This window comes from Protopterus annectens, chromosome 9.part0 (genome assembly GCF_019279795.1).
Source record: "Protopterus annectens isolate FY-2018-M chromosome 9.part0, PAN1.0, whole genome shotgun sequence".
Classification (NCBI taxonomy): domain Eukaryota; kingdom Metazoa; phylum Chordata; order Ceratodontiformes; family Protopteridae; genus Protopterus; species Protopterus annectens.
This window is the reverse complement of record NC_056743.1, coordinates 981,052,543-981,077,611: the sequence shown is the minus strand read 5'-3', so window position 1 is coordinate 981,077,611 and position 25,069 is coordinate 981,052,543. Positions and strand designations below refer to the sequence as shown.

Genomic DNA, 25,069 nt, shown 5'->3' with positions numbered 1-25,069 from the left:
TCAATGTCATTCAGTAATGAAGGCCAAAATACTAATTCTCTTGCTCAACTCTTCGTGGATGTGGAACCTGGGTGACTGATCACGATGTAAAATCTGGATGTACTCATGATGTAAGGAAGCAGGAACAACAATTTTAGGACCTTTGAAAATAATGCCATCTTCCATCAACATTTCATCTCTACAGGGAAAATAGGTTTGCACTTCTGTTGGTACACAAGATTGTTTTGATGGCCATCCAACATTAAGGTAGTGATGGAGTTTTTGCAAAATTGGATCAGTCTTTGTGTGATCTCTCAACTCATCAAGCCTAGTGGTAGAAAAATTATGCACTGCCATAACATCGAAGTCAAAATTCTCTGCATCAAGCTGTTCCATTGTATTCCTGGGCAATCTGGATAAGGTATCAGCCAGATAGAATAGTTTGCCTTTCGTATAGACTATTTTGAAGTTGTACTTTTGAAATTTGAGTATCATTCTTTGTAATCATGCTGGAGCTGAATACATAGGCTTCTTTAGAATAGTAACTAGAGGTTGGCGGTCAGTTTCAATCTGAATAGCTCGACCATAAATATAATCATAAAACTTGGAACATGCAAATACTACTGCCAAAAGTTCTTTCTCAATTTGAGCATAATGCATCTCAGTTTGGGTAAGTGTTCTAGATGCATAGACTACTGGTCTGCCCTCTTCAAGTATAACTGCACCTAAACCAAATTTTGAAGCATTGCAGGAAGGAGCAACTGGTCTGTTCACATCATAGTATCTTAACGTAGGTTGGGTGGCAATTTTCTGCTTGAGGTCTTCAAACACCTTCTGGTGCTGTTCTAAACATGACCATTCAACATTTTTGTGTGTTAGCTTTCTTAAAGGTGCTGTCATCTCACTGAGGTCTGGTATAAACTTGCCTAAATAGTTGACCATGCCTAAGAAACACTGTAGAGCTTGAACATTGTCTGGTGCTGACATCTCAAGAATAGCTGATTGCTTGGTTGGGTCTGGTCTCAACCCAGTACTAGTAAATAAATGACCTACATATGTAACTTCTGGGAGTCTGAATTTGCACTTCAAAGGATTGAGCTTCAGGTTCACTTCACATGCTCTGTCTAGAACTTTATTTAGGTTTTTGTCATGCTCTGCTTCACCACTGCCTCCAACCAATAAATCATCTATTATTATGGCACAAGGATAACCCCAAAAAACGTGCTCCTTTGCACGCTGAAAGACTTCACTTACAGAATTTATTCCAAATGGCATCCTTAGAAATGTGTATCTGCCAAGCAGAGTACCAAAATTGGTTAGTAATGAGAATTTGCGATCAAGCATCACATGCCAAAATTAACTCTCTGTATCCAAGACAGAAAAAACAGTGGCATTTGGTGTTAGGGCTGTGACCTCTTTGACTATGTGCATTGGTTGATATGGTCTTTTCAATGCTTTGGTCAAATCTCTTGGGTCAATACATATTCTGATTTCTACTGAGCCTTTTTTGTGAGCTGCTACCATAGACGACACCAATTCATTTGGTTCTGTAACTGGACAGATTACACCTTGCTGTACCATTTTATCCAAATAAGCCTTAACTTTATCCTGTATAGCTATCGTAACTCTTCTTGCTGGTCTGACTACTGGCGTGACCTCTGGGTCTAACTTTATGGACTACACTACTGGAAGTTTGCCCAACCTGTCTTCGAAACCATCAGCATATTCTGAGAAAATGGCTTCAGAAAATTTAGAACTAGGAGATGCACTTATGTGATGAACTTCTTTGGAAAAAGAAAGCAGATTCATTCTCAAACTGTCTCTGAGACCCAATAAAGATTGTACTGGTCTTCTGACTACATAGAATAACAAGCTGCAACAGTTCTTGGCCAAATAACATGAAAGCATCACTGAACCTTTGGTTTGAATCTCTTCACCTCCATAAGCAACAAGTTTCGCACTACTGGCCACACTGAGCTGCTCATTAGTTCTCACTCTAGCAAACGTGTCTACTGATATCACATTACATTTTTGAACTAGTGTCTACTTTAAGCTCTGTGGATTTACCACTGATCTGGACAGTACAGAATACTTCACTTTTTGCCAATAAATGCACTGCATCAACTCTTTCACCAATTACTGATACACCATCCACATAGAAAGCTGACTGCTGCGTCGCTACTTGATCAGCCTGCTTTTTTGTGTGACCTTTCTTTACATCTGCATGAGGTTTACCTGATTTGCAAACATTTTTGGAAATGGTTCCATTTTTTGCACTTGTGACATTGCTGACCGAATGCTAAGCATTTCTCTATTTTAGACTCATGATTTGCACCACAATTGCGACAGTTAACAACAAAGCTGTACTTGAGTTTTGCTGATTCATGCTTGTACTATACTCAGCATGCTCCTTTAACTGAATGAACTGGTCTTAGAACTTGCTGGAAAACTACGTTGTTTCTTTGATGAGCCAGCAGGAGTTGTGGCTGCCATGTGCTTAGTAGGCATGTTTCTGTTTGCCATGTGCTGCATGCCATCTACATTTGCTCTGGAGCCTGTTGAAACCATGCTCTTGTCACTTGCAAGCATACTTGTGTATTTTTCTGCCACTTCATAGATTTGGCAAATCTCTGTGGCTTTACTCAATGTTAAATCACTATCATGAAGCAAGATCTTTCTCACAGCAGCATTTTTAATACTAAACACAAGCCTGTCCTTTATTAACTCATCTTTTAATTCACCAAACCGACACATTTTAGCCTTGTTTCTCAGATCAGTTATATAAGCTGCAAAAGTTTCCCCTGGTTTCTGATCTCTCGCGTAAAACAAAGGCCCCTCTAGTGCAATATTTGTCTAGGGGTTACACATTTCTCTGAACCTGGACTTCAAACACTCAAGGTCATCCCTTGACTCACCTTGTACAACAATATGGTGATTTTCACCTTCTCCTTCATACACTGCTGGTGCATACACAAATGAACGCTCTCTTTCTATGGCCTCTGACTCAGCTAAGTTTAGCAAAATGAATGCCTTGGCACATGCATCTTTATCTGAATAAGCTGCTGGTATAAAAATATTGTACTCTTGCTCAAATATTTTCCAATTATCTGCAATATTCTGATCAAATACAAGAGGTAAGGGCTTTCGAAATCCATCTGCCATATTAATACATACCAGTGAAGGGTTTTGCAAATAAGCACGGACACATACACATACGCCAGAAAGTTACGCCAGTACTTGTAACTTGGTTCAACAGCACAACAAGCCTTTGTATAACTGAACTTTGTGAGATAAGTCTCTCTTGGGCACTGTAATACACTTGAAATTACTGTATTGCACAAAATCACATTTTATCAGTATAAGAAACATATCAAATAACTGCATGATGTGAATGAACTGGGCAGGATAAGCTCAGCTTCAATAACATTTTGAAGTAATGGCACTCTGTGAATAAACAGTACACAATACGCTGAAACTTTCCCAAAATGGCAGTACCTTTTTAGGCAATTCTCTACAGTGCAAGGGACATTCTGTAATGGCGACACTTTGTGAATAGACACACCCAGTACAAGAAACTTTTTGAAATGGCTATACTTTGACTGCACTTCACAAAACAGTTACAGTTTGCACACAAATAACTCCTTGAAATACATACACAGTAATAAGCACACACTGTAATTACTTTTGCACACTTTGAGATACTTCGAATAACTTTAGTTATGCCCTTGATATAATACAAAGCCATACTTATGCCAAAACACAGCACTTTGCCAAAAAACATGCAGTTGCCTTGCTTAATTTACACTTAATGTGCCTCTTTTTCCATTTATTATATTTGTTTTGCTCGTTTAATCTATTTTCATGCCCACTGTACTTCACTTGTGATCATTTTACTCTAAAAATGCCTGTTTTGCCTTAAACACACTCATTTTGCTTTTCTGTTAATCATTCCGTCAAACACTTTTACTTTAAACATTTCCTTTAGTTAATAAGCCTTTTATGCCTCCTGCTTGCTTTATAATGCATTTTGTACCCTTGCAATGCCCTGTTTTGTCCTTTTTATGAAATAAGTAGTTTGTGCACATTCTCATTACCTTTGCTTCTTTTCTGGCTCTTTTTCAAACTCGTTTCTCTTAGTTTACCTTCACTGTCATCTCTGCACCTCATGGCTCTGAATCTTATTCTCTGCGATCCCGGTTCTGACACCATATCCCTCTCCTACTTTGGACGCAATAGAAGAGTCTTCGTGGGTTCTGTTCAAGCAGCTTTATTTTATACAAACACATCACGATAGAAGTTTACTGACTTTAACTTAAGTAACTTTCTAACTACTGTAATCATACATGCTTATTCTCTGGCTGCATTCTCAAAATGGCACTTGGAATGGCACGTGCTTAACATTTATACGTGCATGCTCAGTGTTTGACATGCTTCTTAAAGATACAGCACATATCATGTGATTTCTGATCTACACCATCTATGACCAGAATAAATTTCTGATCACTCTCTACTCTGGAGCTCAGACTCTCCCAGTCAGTTCTTGGCAGATTCAGATCCTCCTGTCACACTCTTTACAGATGCATCATCATCCCCTGTTGTGTCTGAGAGACAGTATGCTGCATCAAGCCACCATCTTAACCTTTCCTCTACCTTAACTACAAGGGCACAACCTAATTTTTAAACCTGATTGTAACTCGCCCCATTCCTGGTTTGGTGTTCCTGCCCCTCTCTGAATTCACACCAGATGCCCTCATTTAATCACATGGCTGGTCCACCCTATCCTTCCCTACTCTGTTATTCCTGAACAACCCATACCCAGGCATTTCTATGTCCTAACTCCTGCCAGTAAAACACCTAGGAATCTGTGATACTGTGAATGACTACCCCCCTCCCCATCTCAACGTTGGCAGCTCCTCCACCTTCCTACCTTGACTCCAAGTTTTAAGTTACACGTGTTTGCTCCTCTGCCATGTTTTGTGTCACTGTTTAACTTCTGTATACTGCAAAACACCTAAGACTTTTGCTTCTGTCAAGTCCCTCTCCACCATCTTAGCTTAAAGGTAAAACTGTTGAGAAATATCTTTCCAACCCAGCAATAAAAAGTGCTTCCTTTTCTGAGCTGAGACTGAAAGTGTTCCTTGCATACAGCAGGTCTTCCAATTTTCCTACCAGTTCCACACCTTTCTACCCTGTCCTCTGTCACAGAGAAACATTATATCCCTTGTCCTCTTTTTATTCTGTGTGCTGGTTTCTGGTAATGATTACAGAACACTAGTGACTGAAAACACATTTAGTTGACAGGTTTATGTGAATGCAAAACCACTGACAGCTGAAATTAGTGAATGCATTTTTGCTGAATGCAAGGTTTACATTGTATAGGGAAGCAGGAGTGTGGAGTAAAACAAATGCATGAATGAAAAGGTGGTGGTTGTGAAAATGTGCAAGACTGCATTACAGTGGGTAGTGTGTGTATGTGCAAGCATTCGCAGTTTAGAGTTAGGGGTAGGTAAGACGAGAAATTTATTGTTTTGCCCGATCGCGATTGCTATGGGTGTTCTGTTTCATTTTGTCTTGATTAGTGGTACTGTTAGGAAAAGGGCTTTTAGTAACATAATGAGTAGGGTAAGAAGCAGGGGTAGAGTTAGTACATATGAGTAAGGTAGTAGTGGGGGGAGCTCCTACATTCCCTTACTCATGTGTGGTAACCTTAACCCTACTCACTGCACATTAAATTAATAAATATCCACTCCCTAACAGTACCAACTATTCAGATGATGCTTAATATGGGTTTTGTAACTGGGGTTTACTGGTAGTGGGTGAGAAGTTGTCAGTGTTTTGTGATTCACTAATTGTGTGTGTCACTCGTTTCTTTTGTTATTCAGCGTTTTCCACTCATATGTGTGAGTTAGTCATTTGTGTTGTCAACCAATGATGATGTAATTCATGTAACACTTCTAAACATATTACCTTTAACCACCTTTCCTGGCATCTCTCTGCCAACTCTCTATCCCTTGCCTGCTGACATCTCAACTGTTTCCTCTGAGCAATCATTAATGTTTACATGCATCACCTTAACCCCCCCCCGACCACCTTGATATCCTCCAGTCACATTTTTCTAACCCCAAAAGACTGATTTCACTGAGATTTGCTCTCCCCTTACTTAGTTGCCTAGACTCCTAATTTCCTCTATCTCCACACTGGCTCCTCTCCTTTGGTTCCATCCCCTCACCACCACTCTAAGCCTTTATCTCTCTCACTGTGCTGGCTGCCTTCCTTCCTGTGAGAGTGTATGACCTCTTTCACCATCCCACGTGTGTTATTCCCACAAGACCGCTCCACTTTTCTAGTCATTCTGTCCTCTGCCTTCACCATGTGAATGAGTGTTTCTTCCCAGCCACCTCTGTCTTTGTTCTCACCCTTATCTTCGGTCACTACTGTTTATATCTGTTCTGGCTTGTTTCTCCTCATTTTCTTGGCTGCATCTCCCACTTTTTACCTTCACATTCCTCTCTGCCCTTTAAGAAAAAATTGGAACATAATAAAAATAATGTGTTGGGTTGGTCAAGATGGTACTGAAAGCCCACCATTTCTAGAAAATAGCACCCCATTTCTGGATATGATATTAATTTCAATGACCCTGCCTATGGCGTCTCATGAAAAACTATTTTACATCCTTATTCAGATATACCACAAAGGCTCTGTCACATCTCCTTTATTCTTAATACATCCTAACACAGAAACAATGTAAGATCATGCACAGAAACAAAGCGACAACCAATAAAAATCCATATTCATTCTATACAGAAAAAATGTAAAAAAAAATTTGGTGGCCTTTTGTAGCCAAGCTATACTTCAGTGACAAGGTATAATTGGCTCTTACCTCCAACAAAAGAAGAGTTTCCTGTTCAGTCCACTCCCTTGTAGCATTGGCTGCTGCTTTGCTCTGCAAAAATAATCACCATTGTGTAACTGTGTAGCATTTTTCTACTGATGATGAAATACAGGAACATGTAATCAGGAATCCCTTTATAAGCAACTGCATTCCCTTACCTTGGAGGTGGTATTCTTCTTTGTATATATGTCAGTGCGTAGCCCAAAGTTTTGCAAATCTATTGATTTCTCTTTTGTCTTTTCTGGAAAATTTAATATTTGCTGTGAAGCAGGTGTCTGCCAGTATTAGAAAAAGGCAAAACAAAAGAACAACAATAAGCCCAGCAATGCTGATTTCAACGATCAATAATGTCTCTTTCTAACACTTAAAATAATATTAAACAGTTTAAGTAAATCAAAAACTTGTCAGGTTAAAGTCAGACATTAAACATAAAACATTTCTTGACAGCTAAGAAGGCAACAAAAGAAATACTGGTGAAGCTTAATTCTCAAAACAATATACCCAAGTCCAGTTAAGGTATGCTTAAATAAACTTTATATCCATGTAAGTTTGCAGACTGGGTTTTTGTTTGCTTTCTAGCTGCATGACTTAAGCAACCCACAGGCTAGTGACCAAAAGTATAACTTGAGAAGATGTGGATGACGCAGGGCTCTGGCAATGTTTGGCATTAACCACTGTTTGATAAACAAGTAACTATCTTGGCCTATGGAAACTTTAGAGTCCCAATCCAAGCCACAAGGACAAGAGTGGGTAAATAAATACAAATCAGAAGAAACTCACGCAGATACTGCAAGAAAATGCAAAGATCACAAAGACATTGGGCAGGATTCACGAAGCCTCTGTGTAAGAGTTACAAGGCTTACACGGAGGCTGCAGTTAAACGGTGTGACGTTGGCATGTCATGCATATGCATGAGGGCATGCTGAATCACACCCAAGGCTTACACGGTCCGTGGAAGACAGTAGGGGGCGTGTCCGTAGACCGAGCCCTGCAAACGGACACGCCCCCAGAACAGTAAAAGTCCCGAAAGTAAACCCCCATGACAGAGTCCATGTAAATGTGAATAAACACAACACAACACATGCCCCCACAGACTATGAACATAAAATATATAAATGAACATGTTATATATTTTTTTAAATTGTAAAGATGTTTGCCCGTGAGTGCGCTCGTTTGCACAGGCGTGCCCGTAGCTTAGCCACAGTTAGCAGTCAGTGGAAAAGCATATAAGAACTACATATGCAAAGTAAGCCAAGAAGCAATAGCGTAGCGGTAGAGACATTGGCTGAAGAGCAGGCAGTCATGGTTCGAGCCCCCCCAACACCAATTTTTATTTTTAGTGAAATAAGCACGAAACAAGTCCCTGACATATATGTACACATATAAAATTATATTTTATGTAAAATGTAATGAAATGGGCCATTTATTTTGAAGAAATGTGAGATAACAAAATAATAAAAAATGCCAGATGTGCCTATAGCTGAGCTACAGTTTAACAAGTTGAGTGCATCTGCCCATAGGTGAGCAGGGTTTAACAGGAGTAAAATGAGTGCCCGTAGGTGAGCAGTGGTTTAACAGGTGTAAAATGAGTGCCCGTAGGAGGGCAGTGGTTTAACACGCTGAAACTGTGTGCCCGTAGCTGAGCTAAGCGTAATATGCGTGCTGACAGCCAAACCACGCGTAAACCAGCGGGCAACGTTGAGCAAGCTGTAACAAAACTGCCTTTACACAGACACACCTCCTAGCCTGTGTAGACAGTCATAAAATATAAAAAGCAGTGGTCAGGTTCGAACCCAGGATACCATGCACCAAAGTCAAGGTACTGAATCACTAAGCCATGACAGTTGCACTTAGAAATGCAGTAATAGCAAATATATAGGAATGAATAGAAAGTGGAGCATGACAAAGCAGGTTTTGTGAAGCTGATACAATTCCAAAATGGCCAATCACAGATAAGTGTGGGAAAAACGGCATATATAAGCCCCATAGGCGGGAATACACAGCATAACCGATTTTAGAACCAACTTGCAGCCAGAATGTCAGGTGTAGGTGAGGGTAGTTGCATTCGAGCACAGAGGTGGGGCATTGAGGAGTCCAAATATATGGTTTGGCTCCTTGTCCACAATCATGAGGCCCAACTCATGCAGGGCCAGGTCCTGTGGGGAGCATATAGGGCTGAGGCGTGGGACCGGTTGGCTCATGATCTGAACAGTGCCACAGGGATACCAAGGACTGGTGAGCAGGTCCGTCACCACCATGCGGACCTGAAGAGACGCAAGCAGGACCAACTGAACCGTTGGATCCAGGAGGCCCGGCAAATGCCCAACGCCCCACTACTGAGTAAGTTACATCTAATTATTTATGTAAGAAATTAACGTAGCTGATATTATGGAGATGTGTATTCCAATATTATTTTATTTATATTACAGCTGCAGGTGTCCGTTCTGCGAACCGTAGAGCCTATGGTGATAGGCTGGCGCGGCTGCGCCACCAGTCAGGTCAGTAATCCTCTCCCTGTAACTGTAAATAAATATAAAAGTATAACAGTTAGCAAAAGAGTGCAGTGTAGTCACTAAGTAATAAAATGTGCAAGTAACAGTGTAAGAGGGTTTGCAAGTACTGCTTGATTACAAAAGTGTGATGCAGTCTGTAATCCAAACAGAAAAACGAAACAGTCTGAAATAAAGACTGAAATAAAGATGTCCCACCTGTAATATAACAGTACATAACCTGCAGCAGGCTGAAAAGTACAGCTGCAGAAGCTGAGTAAAACACGTGTGAAATATATCCCTGTTGAAATACAGAAACATGACAGAAGTGAGACTGTTGGAAAGGATTGTAATAACTATAGGTAAAACATGTCAATAAAGCCTAGAATTAAGTACCATCCTGAATTGTAAAAATAAAACAAGCGAGAGAGTGTGAGAAAGAGTTATGAATCCACCAATAAAGTAGTAATAACTCCTGAATAAAGTATACTGCAGTCAGTACAGAATGAAATGAATGTGACAAGCAGAACCAAACTGCAAAATGTGTTGAAAATGTTACCGCAGCTGGAATGTGTATCCCAAAATCTGGATATGTTGCTCTCAGTCTGCAATATGCAGATAGTACGGTTGTCTGAAATACCAAACATCCACAGTTGTCTATAGCTATATAAAGCAAATGTAGCATGATGATGTAGCTGAACAGAGCCAGATATGAATGTGTATGAATAAAAATGAAAATGTATATTGATGTAGCAGTAACATTCCTATCACCAACTTGAAGTAGTTATCACATAGGAAACTGTAGGTAGAACTGTAGTGTGTATATATCTGCAGCTAAATGTACAGCATATGCATTGGTATTTGAAGTTGTTAATTACATTTTCTTCACCCTACCCTATAACCACATATAATCCATTCCACGTGAAATTGGTATGTGCAATCACAATTAACACCCCTGGACATTTGTCCTGTTGGTTCATACATATTTGCATGTATGTTGATGCATCTGCCCTGTTCATACATCCAAACCTGATGGCCTGTTGCCATCAATCAACCCTGCATGTTGTTGGACTATGTATTGCTGTTCAAAATATGCATGTGTTATGCTTGCTGTTCAATGGTTTGAATATCTGGGTGTTTGGTTAATGGGAATACTAATGCATGCTGTTACAACTAATTGTGAATGGTATTGTACGTTACTAACCCAAACTGTCATGACATAATGCAAAACATAGGACAACAGGGAAGGCGGGTTCCAGCGGATCCACCTCTCCCACCTCAGCTGGCGAGTGCACCTGGCAGTAGTGCCCAGGCCAGACCCTCCTCCAGTGGCCCTGTGCCACCTGCGGGTGGAAGCGCTGCAGGGGATAGGGCTCGTCCCCCCTCTGCAAGTGTGGCCAGAAGAGAACATCCACTAGGGAGATCTGGGAAGCTGTTCTTGGGCCCCTACGCCAGCTTGAGGCACAGGTGGCACAACTAACGGGCGTGCCTGCTGCCCGGCCTACACAGCCCCCAGCACAGCCCCGTCCTGGGCAGTGAAGGCACAGTGGCAACTGCCCATGGGTGGGGATATCAGTTCCACTGTTGCCATCTGTGGGCTCATGGGCTCTAGATATCCAAACATCCATCCCCGTCAATTGTGTAACCCCCCCACATGTGTCATACACCGTCCCTGTATGCATCTTATTTGTCTTGTCTGTTAACCTACCCAACCTACCTCCCCAGCTATACCGACTTCCCGTACCTGACATACCACTCTCACCTGAAAAAAAAAAGGGGGGGGCACTCTGTACCCACAAAAAAATTACGCCCCATACATAGCTGCCCATTTCGCACACATGTCTGCTGGACATAGAAATTGTCAATTACAATTGGCTGTACAACAAGTATTATTGTTGTCCTTACACCTCTCTCAGGGGTGGAAGGTTTCAAATGTCACACCAAATTACAAACATATGCACAGCTGTTGCTGATGAAGAAATAGGCAGCTATGGGCCTTACCTACATCCCTCCTGCAAAACCCGAGCTTGCTTCCCTACTGTCTTACCCTCTTTGTGACCCCTTTTTCACCACTTTCCTGTCTCCCCATTTTCATTTCTTTCAAAGAAAATAGCTCAAGGAAGAAGAGTAAGCACTTTTAAGCGGTTGTAAGAGGGTGCGCTTGAACGCCAGTCTTGTCGTGAGCTCTGCGCAAACCAGTGCTAACCTGGTTACAACTACTTAAAAGTGCCTTAGTCACTCTGAATGACAAATCCTGTAGTCTGCTCAAAAGCAAAATAAAATCCCACTGTCAGTCCCGAACCCAGGACCTTGGAAACAGTAGTCTGCATGACTTACCACTAAGCCATGACTGTTATATAAGAACATTGTGCTACAATAAATATATCATGTAATAGTAGGAATGAATGTAAAGGGAATATAGGATGTGTAGTACATAAAGCATTTCATGTATATTAACTGTCAAATGTAGTGGATTGCTATAATAGTAGTGTGTGAACAGAAACAGCCATGCTGGTTGGTAGCTAGTAGGTAATAATGTCACTGTAGCACCTTGCAAGCCACACACATACTCACAGCAGGATAATCACTGCCCATATCCCACAACCTCTTACAGGAACACATCTGGACTAAGTAATAAAAAATGTGGAGCAAAGGCCCAAAAACAGGGACACATTCCAAATAATGCTACAACAAACTTAGACAGTTGAGAGAGTAACAGGTTCTGCATTTTGTTGAATGTTTGGAAGGGTATGAAGTCTGAAACTGAAATGTTTGACACTATAGTCTGACTTGAGCCCAGAGTGATTTGCCAGAAAAAGCTGTTTATGAGATATGGACCAAAATATGAGGCAAACATGTGGACAACCTGCAAATATCTGTACACTTGAGAGGTCTGCACTGCCATATTTGAATAGTTAAGATCCTAGACATAGCAACAGTGACTGAGTTACAGGGATGCCCCACAGACTCCCTGTGAAATGTACAAACAGTAGGCAGAAAGGTGTTACAACACATGCAATGGTAACTATGAAGTACTGAAAGTATGCACCACTTGCACGGCAGAAATAGTGTAGTAATACATATGCTCATGCTCTCCCACAGTCACAACTGCAGAATACCAGACAATTTAATGGGTGTACCCCACTGATATGTACCATTCCATAAGGCAGATAAAAGATGCACCTGAGAGTCTCTGGGGCCTTCTCAGCAGCATATTCAAATACCCTAATAGATGTCAAGGCCTACACCATGGCCAGACCACACTGCATGCAGTAACACCCTAGCAGATATAGCAAGCATTCCAAGGTGTGAATGTACATGGAAATTAGGAAAGCCACAGCAACACACTACAGTCAAGACACCTAGCAGGCATACAAGTAGTGAATGTAAAGGGCAAATATTGAAGCCATAGCGACAAAGTGCAAGAGCCAATGCTATATACCAGTTACACCACATGTCCCACAGGAAAGCACACACACCCACATTAACAGTAGTAGTAGTCTTAGGTGTCAGTGTACATACACACTTAGTACAGGAAACTGGAGAAATGAATGGAGAAATGTTAATCTACAACACAGCCAGAAATATGAGAGGGATACTAACCTTTACACTCACAGAACAGTGTCCACAGCATACCAGCGTGGTCCCTGCCCTTAAACTCTGAAAGGGCTACGCCTATCTCACATACCTTTTTATAGCACTGTCCTGGAATCACAGTGAGAACTGCAATCAGTACACAACTGGCTGCAAGCAATTAGCAAATGCTGGCTAACAATTGGTGCAGAGGCCATCACATGGACATATGCAGATACCTACAAAAGCATGCTGTACTCCCAGTCCACACATGCAATACTTTCATTGCACCCTGTGGAGGTAGGGAGAGACAGAGAGAGAGAGAAAAAAAAAAACATACACAAACAAAACCAGTCAGCAACAACCACTCCAAAGCTGACAACTGGCAACTGGAGCAGCAGGACACCAAACCAGACAGCAACGCAAGCAGCTGTGACAAACACAGGTAATGTAAAGTAATGCTTTAAAAGTCTACATACTGTGAACCCTCCATATGTGTCATTGGTCTGTATCCATATGTATATGAAGAAGTGCATAGGGCAGGGGACATACAGCAACAATCAGTGAAGGCTGTACATACATATGTATGTGAGGGCATCTATGTGCACATATCAATGTAGGTTGAATGTTGGCTGTAGTGCAATGTACAAAGCAGTATGTTAGTGTGTGTATACAGTTTTGTAAACATACATGTTGATATACCTATCTATCATATGGATACGTATGTATGTCAATATATGCATGTATGTATATATATATATATATATATATATATATATATATATATATATATATAATATGCATTAATGTATACATACATAGAGAGGGATGTAGGAATACATAGACAGATGTAGATAGATAGAATATGTACAAACATATATATGTAATACACACATACAGATATAGATATATGTAGATACATATACATAGACAGACAGATCTGACCTATCTACAGATATGACTGTATATGACGATCTCACATTCCCCCTGTCCCACCCTCACTGTCACTCTCACCCCTCTCTGTCACACCCCCCCTCCATATCTATAGCAATATATGTACACCAATATATATATATATATGTATAGATGTATACAGACATATATATATATATATATATATATATATATATATATATATATATATATATATATATATATATATATATATATATATGGAGAGAGAGAGATGTATATATATTCTGAGTGAGGCACATGTGTACAGATGTAATGCAACAGGTGCCTGGTGACAAAGGCATGGAGCGAACACCAGTGTCAAAACTGAAGTACCATACCCCATTTCAAATCACCTACATCAGTAACCACCAGATATGTGATTGGCTGCCCACCACTGCATGTGTCAGGGGTGAACAGGGTCATAAATGTGTACAATAGTCCCCCCAATGATATTCACAGTGGCACACTATTCCTGGAATACCTGCACATGGTATGTGTCAGCAGACATGCTGTGTCAGCTATGGACATGTAGGTCAGTGTACCCCTCCACACCACACAATGGCTGCCACGGTATGTACCTCACATGCCAGCTACAGATATGGAGAAGGACACAGTGACATATACAACACTGTGACAATGCACTCAAACACATTACCAATGCACAGTGACTGACAACACCACAGAGTACACACATACTACCCACATAGAGGTTACCACTCCTGGATTTACATACTTAAGTCACACCCATGACAGATGTCCAACAACCATAGTAACACCTCACACCATCCACAACCTAAATGACTGCTGTGTGTCGTCCGTGACACTGCAGTAGAGAGCACATGGCGGAGGTACAGCTTCCTACCCACAGATAAGACATACCCTGCAATAAACCACACAGCATTAAGACGCAGGACTCCCCATGAGTACATGTCACACATACCCCTGCTGAATGTTAGTCAGATAGGTAATATGCCATATGAGTCACCCTGTGTAACTGTTTGACAGGAGCAGGTACCATCACATCACATGTGTCACAATGGTCAGGGTAGCAGAACAGTATGCTGCTGTAGTCCCAGGGGCAACAGAATATTGTATTGTATTGTATTGTAATGTATTGTATTGTGTTGTATTGTATTGGTATGTAGAGGTGCCTCCTTCGTGGAGTGGAACCACTGCTGCTGTACGCCAGTGTACAGGTACATATCCTGTAGTCAGGCTAGTGTTACATAGCACTTCTATATGTGTGTTTAACTCCTCTTGGAGTTCATGTAGCATGCAACCGGGGATACCATCAGGTCCCATTCATGTTGTGTTTTCTGCTTTTCTGAGGGCAGCTCTCACCTGGACATCTGTGATGACAGGGAGGTTACAGTCAGCTGGGATAAGTATGTCTTAGTTTGGGGGAGAGGGAGGGGGGAAACCTGCACTGAACCTGTCTGCCACAATGTTGCCAATATCTGTGGGTTCAGTTAATTATTTGTTGTTGTGTACTATGAGCATATTGGAGGGTTTCTGACCAGGTTGCTAACATAACTGAAGAAGGCCTTGTGGTTATCTGTAGTGTCCCCGTTGATTTCCCTCTCAAAGTTGCCCATGGATGTTTGTATGAGAGAAAATAGCTCCTTACTAGTGCTGATCAGACATGCCTTCCCTTTATGGAATTATGCTCTGTCGTGCAGTAGCTTCCATCTTTTGTTATACAATCTGTCTATGGCTGGGGTCCACCAGACAGGATGCTGTTCCTTTGTGGAGAGTGTCTTGGTCTTATATGGGATTGCATGATCCATGCATTCTCAGAGATGTCCGTAGAAATCATTTGTGAAGGGGTCAGCATTGTGGGTTGTGTCTTCCACAGGCCCAGTGGGCTTAAAGGATACCATGTCAGTGTTACGAAGTGTAAAGTTTGCATTTGAAATGTTATTCACTGTAGTCGTTTGTGCTGGTGGTGGAGGTGGGATATGTATATCCAGGGCAATTAGTTTGTGGTCATCTCACAGTAGTTGATGATGTACCCCATACAGTACCTCGATACAAACCCCCAGAGTGAGGAGGTGCTTTGGACCTGAATCAGTGCTCTGACTGCTGGGGTTTGGTAGTATGTCGTATGGAATGTACCAGGTACTGTTGCACAGTTGTTGGCTGAGCACTGATACCTGGCCATTTGCATGTGTATCCACCAATAGACAAACAGATGCAATATATGTGAGATATGTTGTATCACAACAGTCGAGTAGCATGTGTAGTATGTGTGCCAAATTCTGCTGACATATTTTGCTGATATCATGTTATTTCCTTTTTCAGGACCATGGCTCACCAGCGCAATCCAGCGTATTCTGCAGCTGAGGATGAGGACATACACCAGAGCCTGGTGCGGGATTATGCAATACTCTTTTCCCGCACCAGCCAGAATCAGCAGGAGAGGACTGCACTGTGGCAAGACCTGGTCCATCGGGTAAATGACATAGGCATGCACAATAGGACATATGAGCAGGTACGACATCACTGCAGTGATTTAATCAGAAATGTCCGTCAGCGTGCGTCGGATATCCACAGGCAACAGGTTGCCACAGGTGGTGGGGTGGCTACACATCCCCCACTCACCAGACTGGAGGGACTACTCATAAGTGTTGTGGCTTCAGCCCGCCAACAACAACAACAACAGCAGACCTGCATTATGATGGAGGCTGGAGCCACACAGCAGCAAGACTACGAGCGTGCAGGTAATATGCCATATGTATAGTTGACTGTTGTGTACACTGATAGTTAATGCATGTGTGAGGTGTGTCCTTGGTTTGTAGCTGTCATCATAGTATTTAATGTGCAAGTGTGATATTCTCAATATCAGCAGCTGACCTGTGAAAGGCAACTGTTGTACTACTGACCTGTATCATACTCAGTAACAATGGCACAGTTGTGCCCACTGACATTAACTTCCTCACTTCTGCAGGTCCCTCTGGTGTAACAGCAATGCAGCCTATCCATGCTGGTGAGTGTGTATTAACAATACCTTTAATAGTCTTGATAGTAAAAGTAATATTAGGCTCACTGAGTAGTGCTCTGTGTATGCATGCAGGTGTGTCTGTGTCTGTGTGTTGATATCTCACATACTGAGTAGTGTGCATGTGTGCATGTGTGAATGTGTGCACGTGTGCATGTGAGCACCTGTGCATGTGTGCATCACTGGTAACATTGTGTATACATTGTAAACTGTGTTTCCTGTTTCCCTCCCACAGGTTCTGGTGCTGCTCTGGTGTCATGCAGCAGGGAACCTGAATCAGGTGCCACGGGTACTGATAATGATGACATCTGTGTAATGGCACAGGGAGGTATGCCAGGGTCCGTCATTGGTCAGCCAATTGACAGTACACAGCTGTCAACCCCATCAATGCGCACAGTTATCCTGCCAATACACCCTTTGTCACCAATGTCCCTAGGTGATGGACAGGATACAGTTGGCATTGACCAGGGTAATGTGGTATCTGTGGCACATGCTTCCCCACACAGAAGCCATGGGCATGTCCCTGAAATGGTGCCACACAGACAGATGTCCAGGGGTTCTCGTGGGAGCATCCGTGGGCGTACTGCCCCTGTCAGACGTGCCCACAGAGGTCTTACAACCTCAGCTATGTTTCGGGCTGTCATGCAGGCACAGTCACGTATGGAACGGTACACCAGACAGGGTCTGAGGGAGCTGACAGCATGTCGCACAGCCATGACTGACAGTATGCGTGACATTGCGGCTGCCATTCGTAATTTCACCGATGTCATAGTCAGACGTTGTGGGGACATATTAGATCGGTTCCACAACTACATGTCCATGAGCCAGGGCGATGGTGGACGCTTGGGTGTATGCCAGCAACAGCAGCAGCTGACAGTCATCACGGACGACAACAGGGCTGCGGTCGCCCCCATAGTGCCAGCAGCAGCCCAAGCAATGCTGGGTCTGTGCTGTCATCAGACCGCCCCAGGAGACCAAGTGGCTCTGGACAGGCCCAACAGGGATCTGTGTCCAGTCAATGAACACCTGCTTCTGATGACAGTACCCAGTCTTGATTGGTACCGGATATGGTCTGTAGCACCCCTGCAAGGCACAGGTACCGTGTCCGTGGCCAGAGACACTGATCTGTATCACCTGGCAGGTGCAGTCTGTAGCTGTCAACAAACACCAGTATATGGCAGCCATGAGGTGGAACTGTGTGCATCCATACACACATGCGAATTGACAACACCTAGGGCTACCGCATACACGCACACACTGCATCAACATTGCCCCACCTTGTACTGCTGTCTCTCACCAACACACATACACATACATGTCAAATGGTGGTATCAGTGGCAGACTCAGGCATACCAAGTTCACACCCTGTGCATATGATGAAACTGTGCCACCTCCTGCAATCTGTAACATCAGTGCAGGTACAGGTTAACATGTTGCTGATGCACAGGGTGACTACATAGACGTGTAGTAATAGTAACATGTTGTTAACAGTACTGTGTGCTGATGTAATTGTGGGTCTATCCCAGCATGCCTGATGCAGTAAGGGTATGATTGTCTTGTACTGTTGTCTACACCCATGGTAAGTACCATAGTGTATCATCTGCACATGTTGGCATACTGGTGGTAAGGATGTCAACAGAAGGCTACATACAAAGGTAGCACAGGGGATAAGGTAATGAAAGTATTGATACGGAATGATGGACATGTAAACTGCAAGTGGCATGTTGCCTACACTGGACTCTGCAATGCGGATGTTTGAGGATGTTGATATGTGTGCAGTACTATACGACTGGTACAGGACACACAGGAGCACCCTAGCACTGCAAGCTCACATCTCATACCATGCTAGACAGCCCCAACACACAAAACTAACTTTCAAAGTGGGAGAGTCCCCATAAATGTCAGGGATACTGTGGTGGCAGGCCAGGTAGCATACATCCTACTAAGTATGGAACCACTGAGTGAAGGCTCAGTGTCTGTTACTTGACATGTGTATTACTACAGGTATGAGCACTTGGGTTTCCATCCAGTTATTGTACATCCTGACGGTACATGGTCTGTACACTTGTGTGCGCTGAGACTGGACCCTAGCCATCTGACCTGTGTATTTCCATGTACATGTGTATAGTGCCTGCATATTTGCACTGTTACCTACTGGAAGTGGTACAGCTTGTTTGTTGTACAATGGACTACATGCAGCCCTGCTTACTGTAGCTTTGTTTGCATGCATGTTTGCTTGCAGTTACCCTGGAACACTGATCCCACCTGCAATGCAGAGTTACAGAGCTTCTGTGGACTCCTAGTGACATCTGCATAGCTTACTATATGTATGTCCATGTCTCACTTGACAGAACGTCACTGTTTGTCCTGTTCACATGTACGTTGCCTGTGACACATTGCATATGACTTACCTGGCATTTGTCCACGTGAGCAGTCATATATGCCAGTGCTAACTAATCACAGGCACTACACCCTCACATACTCACCTTCTGTTGAACCACCTGCTTCGCTAGGGACGGCTTGCACCTGTCACCCCTGGGCTTTCGGATATTGGCAAAGGCTCTTGCTACCCCCATAGTGCCTTTTTTAGGCAAGGCACAAAGGACAAACCCACCTCCATAGGTATCACAAGAGATAAGAAACTAAGAGTAATGCTACTCAACGCCAGAAGTCTAAACCTCAAGATGCACGCACTCAAAACTCTCCTTAACATGGAGAACATCGATATCTGTGCAGTAACAGAAACCTGGTTCAGGGCGACCGAGAGCACCCCAGCACTACCAGATTATACCTCATACCATGCTTTTCGGCCCCAAAACTTGGACTGAACCACAAAAGGAGGGGGAATATCGATATTCATCAAAGATACCCACACCTCCAGGTTGGTGGCAAAGCATGAAGCATCAAAGACTATCCATGTGCAACTAACAGTGGGTAAAACTGCCTTCCAGTTTATAGCCTGCTACAGACCACCCTCCCAAACCCAGGAACCCCACTCGGCCTTCCTGAGAACACTGGAAAATATGAAGGTCTCTCCAAACACCATTATATTGGGCGACTTCAACTACCCAAACGTAGACTTGGAGCATTACTCTAGCTCCAACACCCTAGCCCAAAGGTTCCTAGAATTTATAAACTCAAATGCTATGGAACAACTTGTTACCACTCCCACAAGAGAGGAAAACATACTGGACCTGATCATCACCAACATGGGGACTCTATGCTCCAGACCAGAAGTGTATCCCTCACTGGTAAGATAAGACCATAAACTAATCTCACTGGATATTCACATCCCGACCCCACCCCCTGCCCAGAAAACCACAGTGAAAAACTTCTCTAAAGCAAATTTCACACTCCTCAAAACCGAGGTGGAATCCTTCAAAGTCCCCGGGCCTGTGGAAAATACGGCCCAGACCGCAGAATCCTTTATAAACGCATTCTATGAACACCTTCAGGAATGCATGGAAAATGCGATCCCAAATAAAACCAAGACCCAATCCTCCAAAGGCAGACATACTGTCTGGTGGACCCCAGCCATAAACAAACTATACAATAGAAGGAGGAAGCTACTAAATGATAGAGCAAAATCCCAAAAAGGGAAGGCATCACTGATCAGTATTAGCAAAAAACTACGGGCACTCATAAAATTGTCTAAGGCCAGCTTCGAGAGAAAATTGCACAGGACACTAAGGATAATCACAAGGCTTTCTTTAGTTATGTTAGGAACCTGGGTGGTAATTCCCAGATATGCTCAGAATTAGTCCAAAATGACAAAAATACACGAACCCACAGACATTGCCAACATCCTAGCTGACAGGTTCAGCGCAAACTTCCCTCCCCACCAAAAGGGCAAATATCTATCCCAGCAGAGTGCTGCCCCTGACATCTCAGATGCTCAGGTAAGAGCCGCCTCCAAAGCAAAAACAGCATCAATGGGACCAGACGGTGTCCCGGCTGTGTCCTACATGAACTCCAAGAAGAGCTAAACCCAAACATAAAACTACTGTTCAATCTCAGCCTTACTACAGTATATGTGCCCAAAGAGTGGCGTACAGCAACGGTGGTCCCTCTCCATAAAGGTGTTGCCTCAACGGATCCTGAAAACTGACTAGCTTGGTCTGCAAAGCTATGGAAAGGATCATCATGGACCTCATAAATAAAGATATTGGGGACCTACAGACACTGGATCCTACCCAGTTCGGCTTTGTTAAGGGCAGATCCTGCCTCTTAAACCTGGTTGATTTCTTTGAAACAGTCACCAAGGCCATTGACGAGGGGAAGGTGGTCCACACAGCCTACCTGGACCTCACAAAAGCCTTAGATACAATACCCCACTTGGGCATTATAGATAAGCTCACCAGCTTAAATATAAACCCCTATGTCACTAGATGGATTGCAAACTGGCTCAAGGACAGAACCCACATGGTTAGAATTGCTGGGGCCATGTCAGACTGCAAAACCAGTTACAAGTGGTGTCCCACAAGGCTCAGTCCTGGGACCTCTCTTGTTCGGTATATATTTCTCGGAGGTACAGGCCAACACGAAAGGACTGTGGCTGACCAAGTTCGCAGATGACTGCAAACTGGGCATAATCGACTCTCCAGCCGACACAAGCATCCTCCAAAAGGGCCTCATAGAAACAGACAACTGGTGCCGGAGCCATGGCCTCAAGCTAAATGCCACAAAGTGTATAGTCATCCCCTTTGGCAAAAACAAAGTGCCCACAAATTACCACATAGGTGGTAATCCATTAAGTACAGAAGAAGTAATTAGGGACCTGGGGACCCAAGTTGATAGCAATCTCTCATTTGACAACCACGTGGCCAAAGTGGTTAGAAAAACATTTTATATAGCCCACCTAATCATGAAGGGATTCACATCTAGATCAGGGGAGGTCATCGTGCCTCTTTACTCATCCCTCATCAGGCCCATAATTGAGTACAATGCTCCTTTTGGGATGTACCTTACAGACACCTGCAGCAACTGGAAAGACCCCAAAAGTACCTCACCAAGAGGATCAAAGGGCTCAAACAGATGCCATATGCTAACCGGTTAAAGAAACTCCAGCTCTACTCAGTGACATACCGCCTGTTCAGAGGCAATCTGTGCCTGATGTATAAAGCCATGTCCAACCCGGAATTAATGGACATGCTGCACCTCAGAAAATCCAAATCCCATCGAGCTACACACTCGAGAGACTTGAACCTCAGCACTGAAATAAATAGGACATGCTGGAGGGACAGATTCATAACCCAGAGGCTCCCTTCACTCTGGAATAAAATCCCAGTCCAGGTTAGGCAGAGTCCCTCATTGACTCTCTTCAAGAGGAATCTTGATGAGTGGATGGGAGATCGTAGGTTTACCCCGGGTATCACTTCTGTGTCACTGTTAGACAGAGGCACAGTATACTAACCTCGAAAAAGGGCATAGCAAAATAAATTTAAAATGGATGGCGAAAGCCAAACACATTCTGGCTAGGCTTATAAATGCCCTAGGGCAGATAGCCTAGTATGAACCTATGTACCTTGTTCCCCATTGGCCCTATGTGCTGTTAATCACCATGGCAATCACAATACTATGGTAGCATGTGCAAAGGTCACTTGTCAGTCACCTCTATGGTACAGTTGTGGAATATGTGGGTCATGTGGCAATGTCACAGCTGCCACATGTACACAGTCAACCCTCTCCCCTACACATGGACGTACAACACATGTATGAGATGCAACCACATAGCCAAACTGGGGACTAAGCACTCTGAACCCAGTACTGGCATAACCTGTCAGGTGGCATGAAATACTACAGTGACTACAACACCAGTCTGATGTAGACCTACACTGACAGCAATCCAAACACATGAACACACTGGGCCATTTGTGGAGCCTCAGAATAGCATCCTGCCTGAGCAGCAGACACCTCTGCAGCTGGCACACAGGCATACGTTAAGCCGGAACACAGCACGTACAACACATAGCACACAAATCCTGTGTGCCAAACAGTCACAGCCTGTACGGCTAGACAACACACCTGCTACAGTTGTGTTAGTTACCTTTATTGTCTGGTACAGTGAGGTCCCGCTCACCAGGCTGGACAAGGTGAAGGTCACAGTGATATGCCTGTGGGGCACTATGGTCCACCACATAACACAAGCATACAGGTCAGTCAAAGGCATGGACACATATGACTCAGTCATTGTCCATGCCACTATGGCTGACCTGTGATGTACCTCCCTGGACTACATGATAGGGAACATGGAAGGGCTCTCTGAGCATGTGGCACAGGCTGGTATGACCCTGACCTTGGTTGGCATCATACCCTCACCAGGAATGCTGACGAATTACTGTAGCTACAACACCCTAGCTGAAAGGTTCCTAGCATGTAGTCACTGCATTGCTATGGAACAACTTGTTACTACTCCCACAACAGGTGAAAACATGCAGCACCTGTTCACCAACAACATGTAGACTATATGCCCCAGACCAGATGTGTATCCCTTGCTGCTAGGATGATACCATATACATCTCACACTGTATATACACATACCACATGCAGCACCCGCACAGAAGACCACAGTCATAATGTTATCCAGTGCAAATACCATGTATTCACATGTGGCAGGCATCAGACATGGGAACTATTGAAGTTCACAGGTACATATGTGTATTGGGCACACACATAAATCATCTGTGTCCATTGCCATTACTGGTTTAATCGATGTCATGCATTACTGTGAAAAACAACCCACACACATGGGCATTCTGTGTGACAAAAACACACGTGGCATGTGTGGAATTCAAAGCCATAACTAACTGTGCTATGACAGCAGTGAGAGATGCAGTAGCAGAGTGTGCTATTTGCATTACTGGGAAATTTTCCCTCTTCCGCTGTACTTGTAGGGTGCTGACATCATCTCTGTGTAGAGATTGGAATATGCAGCAGCTGGTGTGTTGTACTGGTTGGCAAAAGGGTCAGTTCTTTCACACATGTAATTGCACACACCCTACTTCCACCCCCCCCACACACACACACACTTGTCATTTGCAGGATTCAAACCCCTACCTAACTATGTTATGAAACACCAGACGGACACATTAGCAGAGCTCGCTATTCGCATTACTGGGAGGTTTCCCTTCTCCTGCTGTACTTATAGGGTGCTGACATCATCAGTGTTTAGAAAGGGGAATGTGCATTGTGTAGTGTGTTCTCCTAGTTGCCAAAAGGGACATTTCTTTCATACAGAATTGCACACACACACTAACCCCCCTCCACACACACTGAGCATTTGCAGGATTCAAACCCCAACCTAACTATGTTATGACACTCGAGACGGACGCATTAGCAGAGCGCGCTATTCGCATTACTGGGAGGTTTCCCTTCTCTGGCTGTACTTATAGGGTGCTGACATCATCAGTGTTTAGAAAGGGGAATGTGTATCCTGTAGTGTGTTTTCCCAGTTGCCAAAAGGGACATTTCCCTCACACAGACTTGCACACACACCAACCCCGCTCACCCACACACACACACACACACACACACTGAGCATTTGCAGGATTCAAACCCCCACCTAACTATATTATGACACTTGAGGGAGACGCATTAGCAGAGCGCACTATCCGAATTACTGGGCATCTGTTCTGCACCTGCAGTATTTATAGGGTGCTGACATCATTATTTCTACAAAGGTATGTACATCTAGTACTACCTGTCAGGTGGGGGATAGCATATATATGCATTTGCAGCCACCTACTTCAGTGTCGGATATGCACATCGCACTGGCAGGTTATGTTCTATACCATGCTTCGTGACCACAGGACCTGTAACACACAACACAACCAGTTCGGACCACCCCTCCCACATCCAGGACACACACTTTGCTTCCCTGGGAACAGTGCCAAGATATGCAGGTGTTCACATACACCATTCCAGTTGTTAATGTCAGGTACAGGTATATTGTGTGTGGGAACTACTCAGGCCTCTACAACATTACCTTACAGCCACTACAATTTGTGAGTCCATGTGCTATGGCAGAACCACTCACCACAGCCACAAGGTGGAATACATATTGCACCTGACCATCTGCAACATGGGTACTCACTGTTCCACACCAGAGGTAGACCACCATTGTTGATAACTGACCATACCCACCTTTCCCTGGACATCCATATCCCATCCCCACTCCCAGGCAAG

At 43.5% G+C, this 25,069-nt stretch overlaps 1 protein-coding gene across 1 annotated transcript in view; it reads right to left on the bottom strand.

Annotated features, from left to right (window-relative positions):
* SMARCC2 (SWI/SNF related, matrix associated, actin dependent regulator of chromatin subfamily c member 2) overlaps positions 1 to 25,069 on the bottom strand; it is a 2,789,858-nt gene that overhangs the window by 1,125,786 nt on the left and 1,639,003 nt on the right. Inside the window, exons 18-19 of the mRNA XM_044083737.1 lie at positions 7,030 to 7,146; positions 6,860 to 6,922 (exon numbers count right to left, since the gene is read on the bottom strand). Of these exons, the coding sequence (XP_043939672.1) occupies positions 6,860 to 6,922; positions 7,030 to 7,146 (180 nt within the window). The remainder of the gene's footprint in view (positions 1 to 6,859; positions 6,923 to 7,029; positions 7,147 to 25,069) is intronic.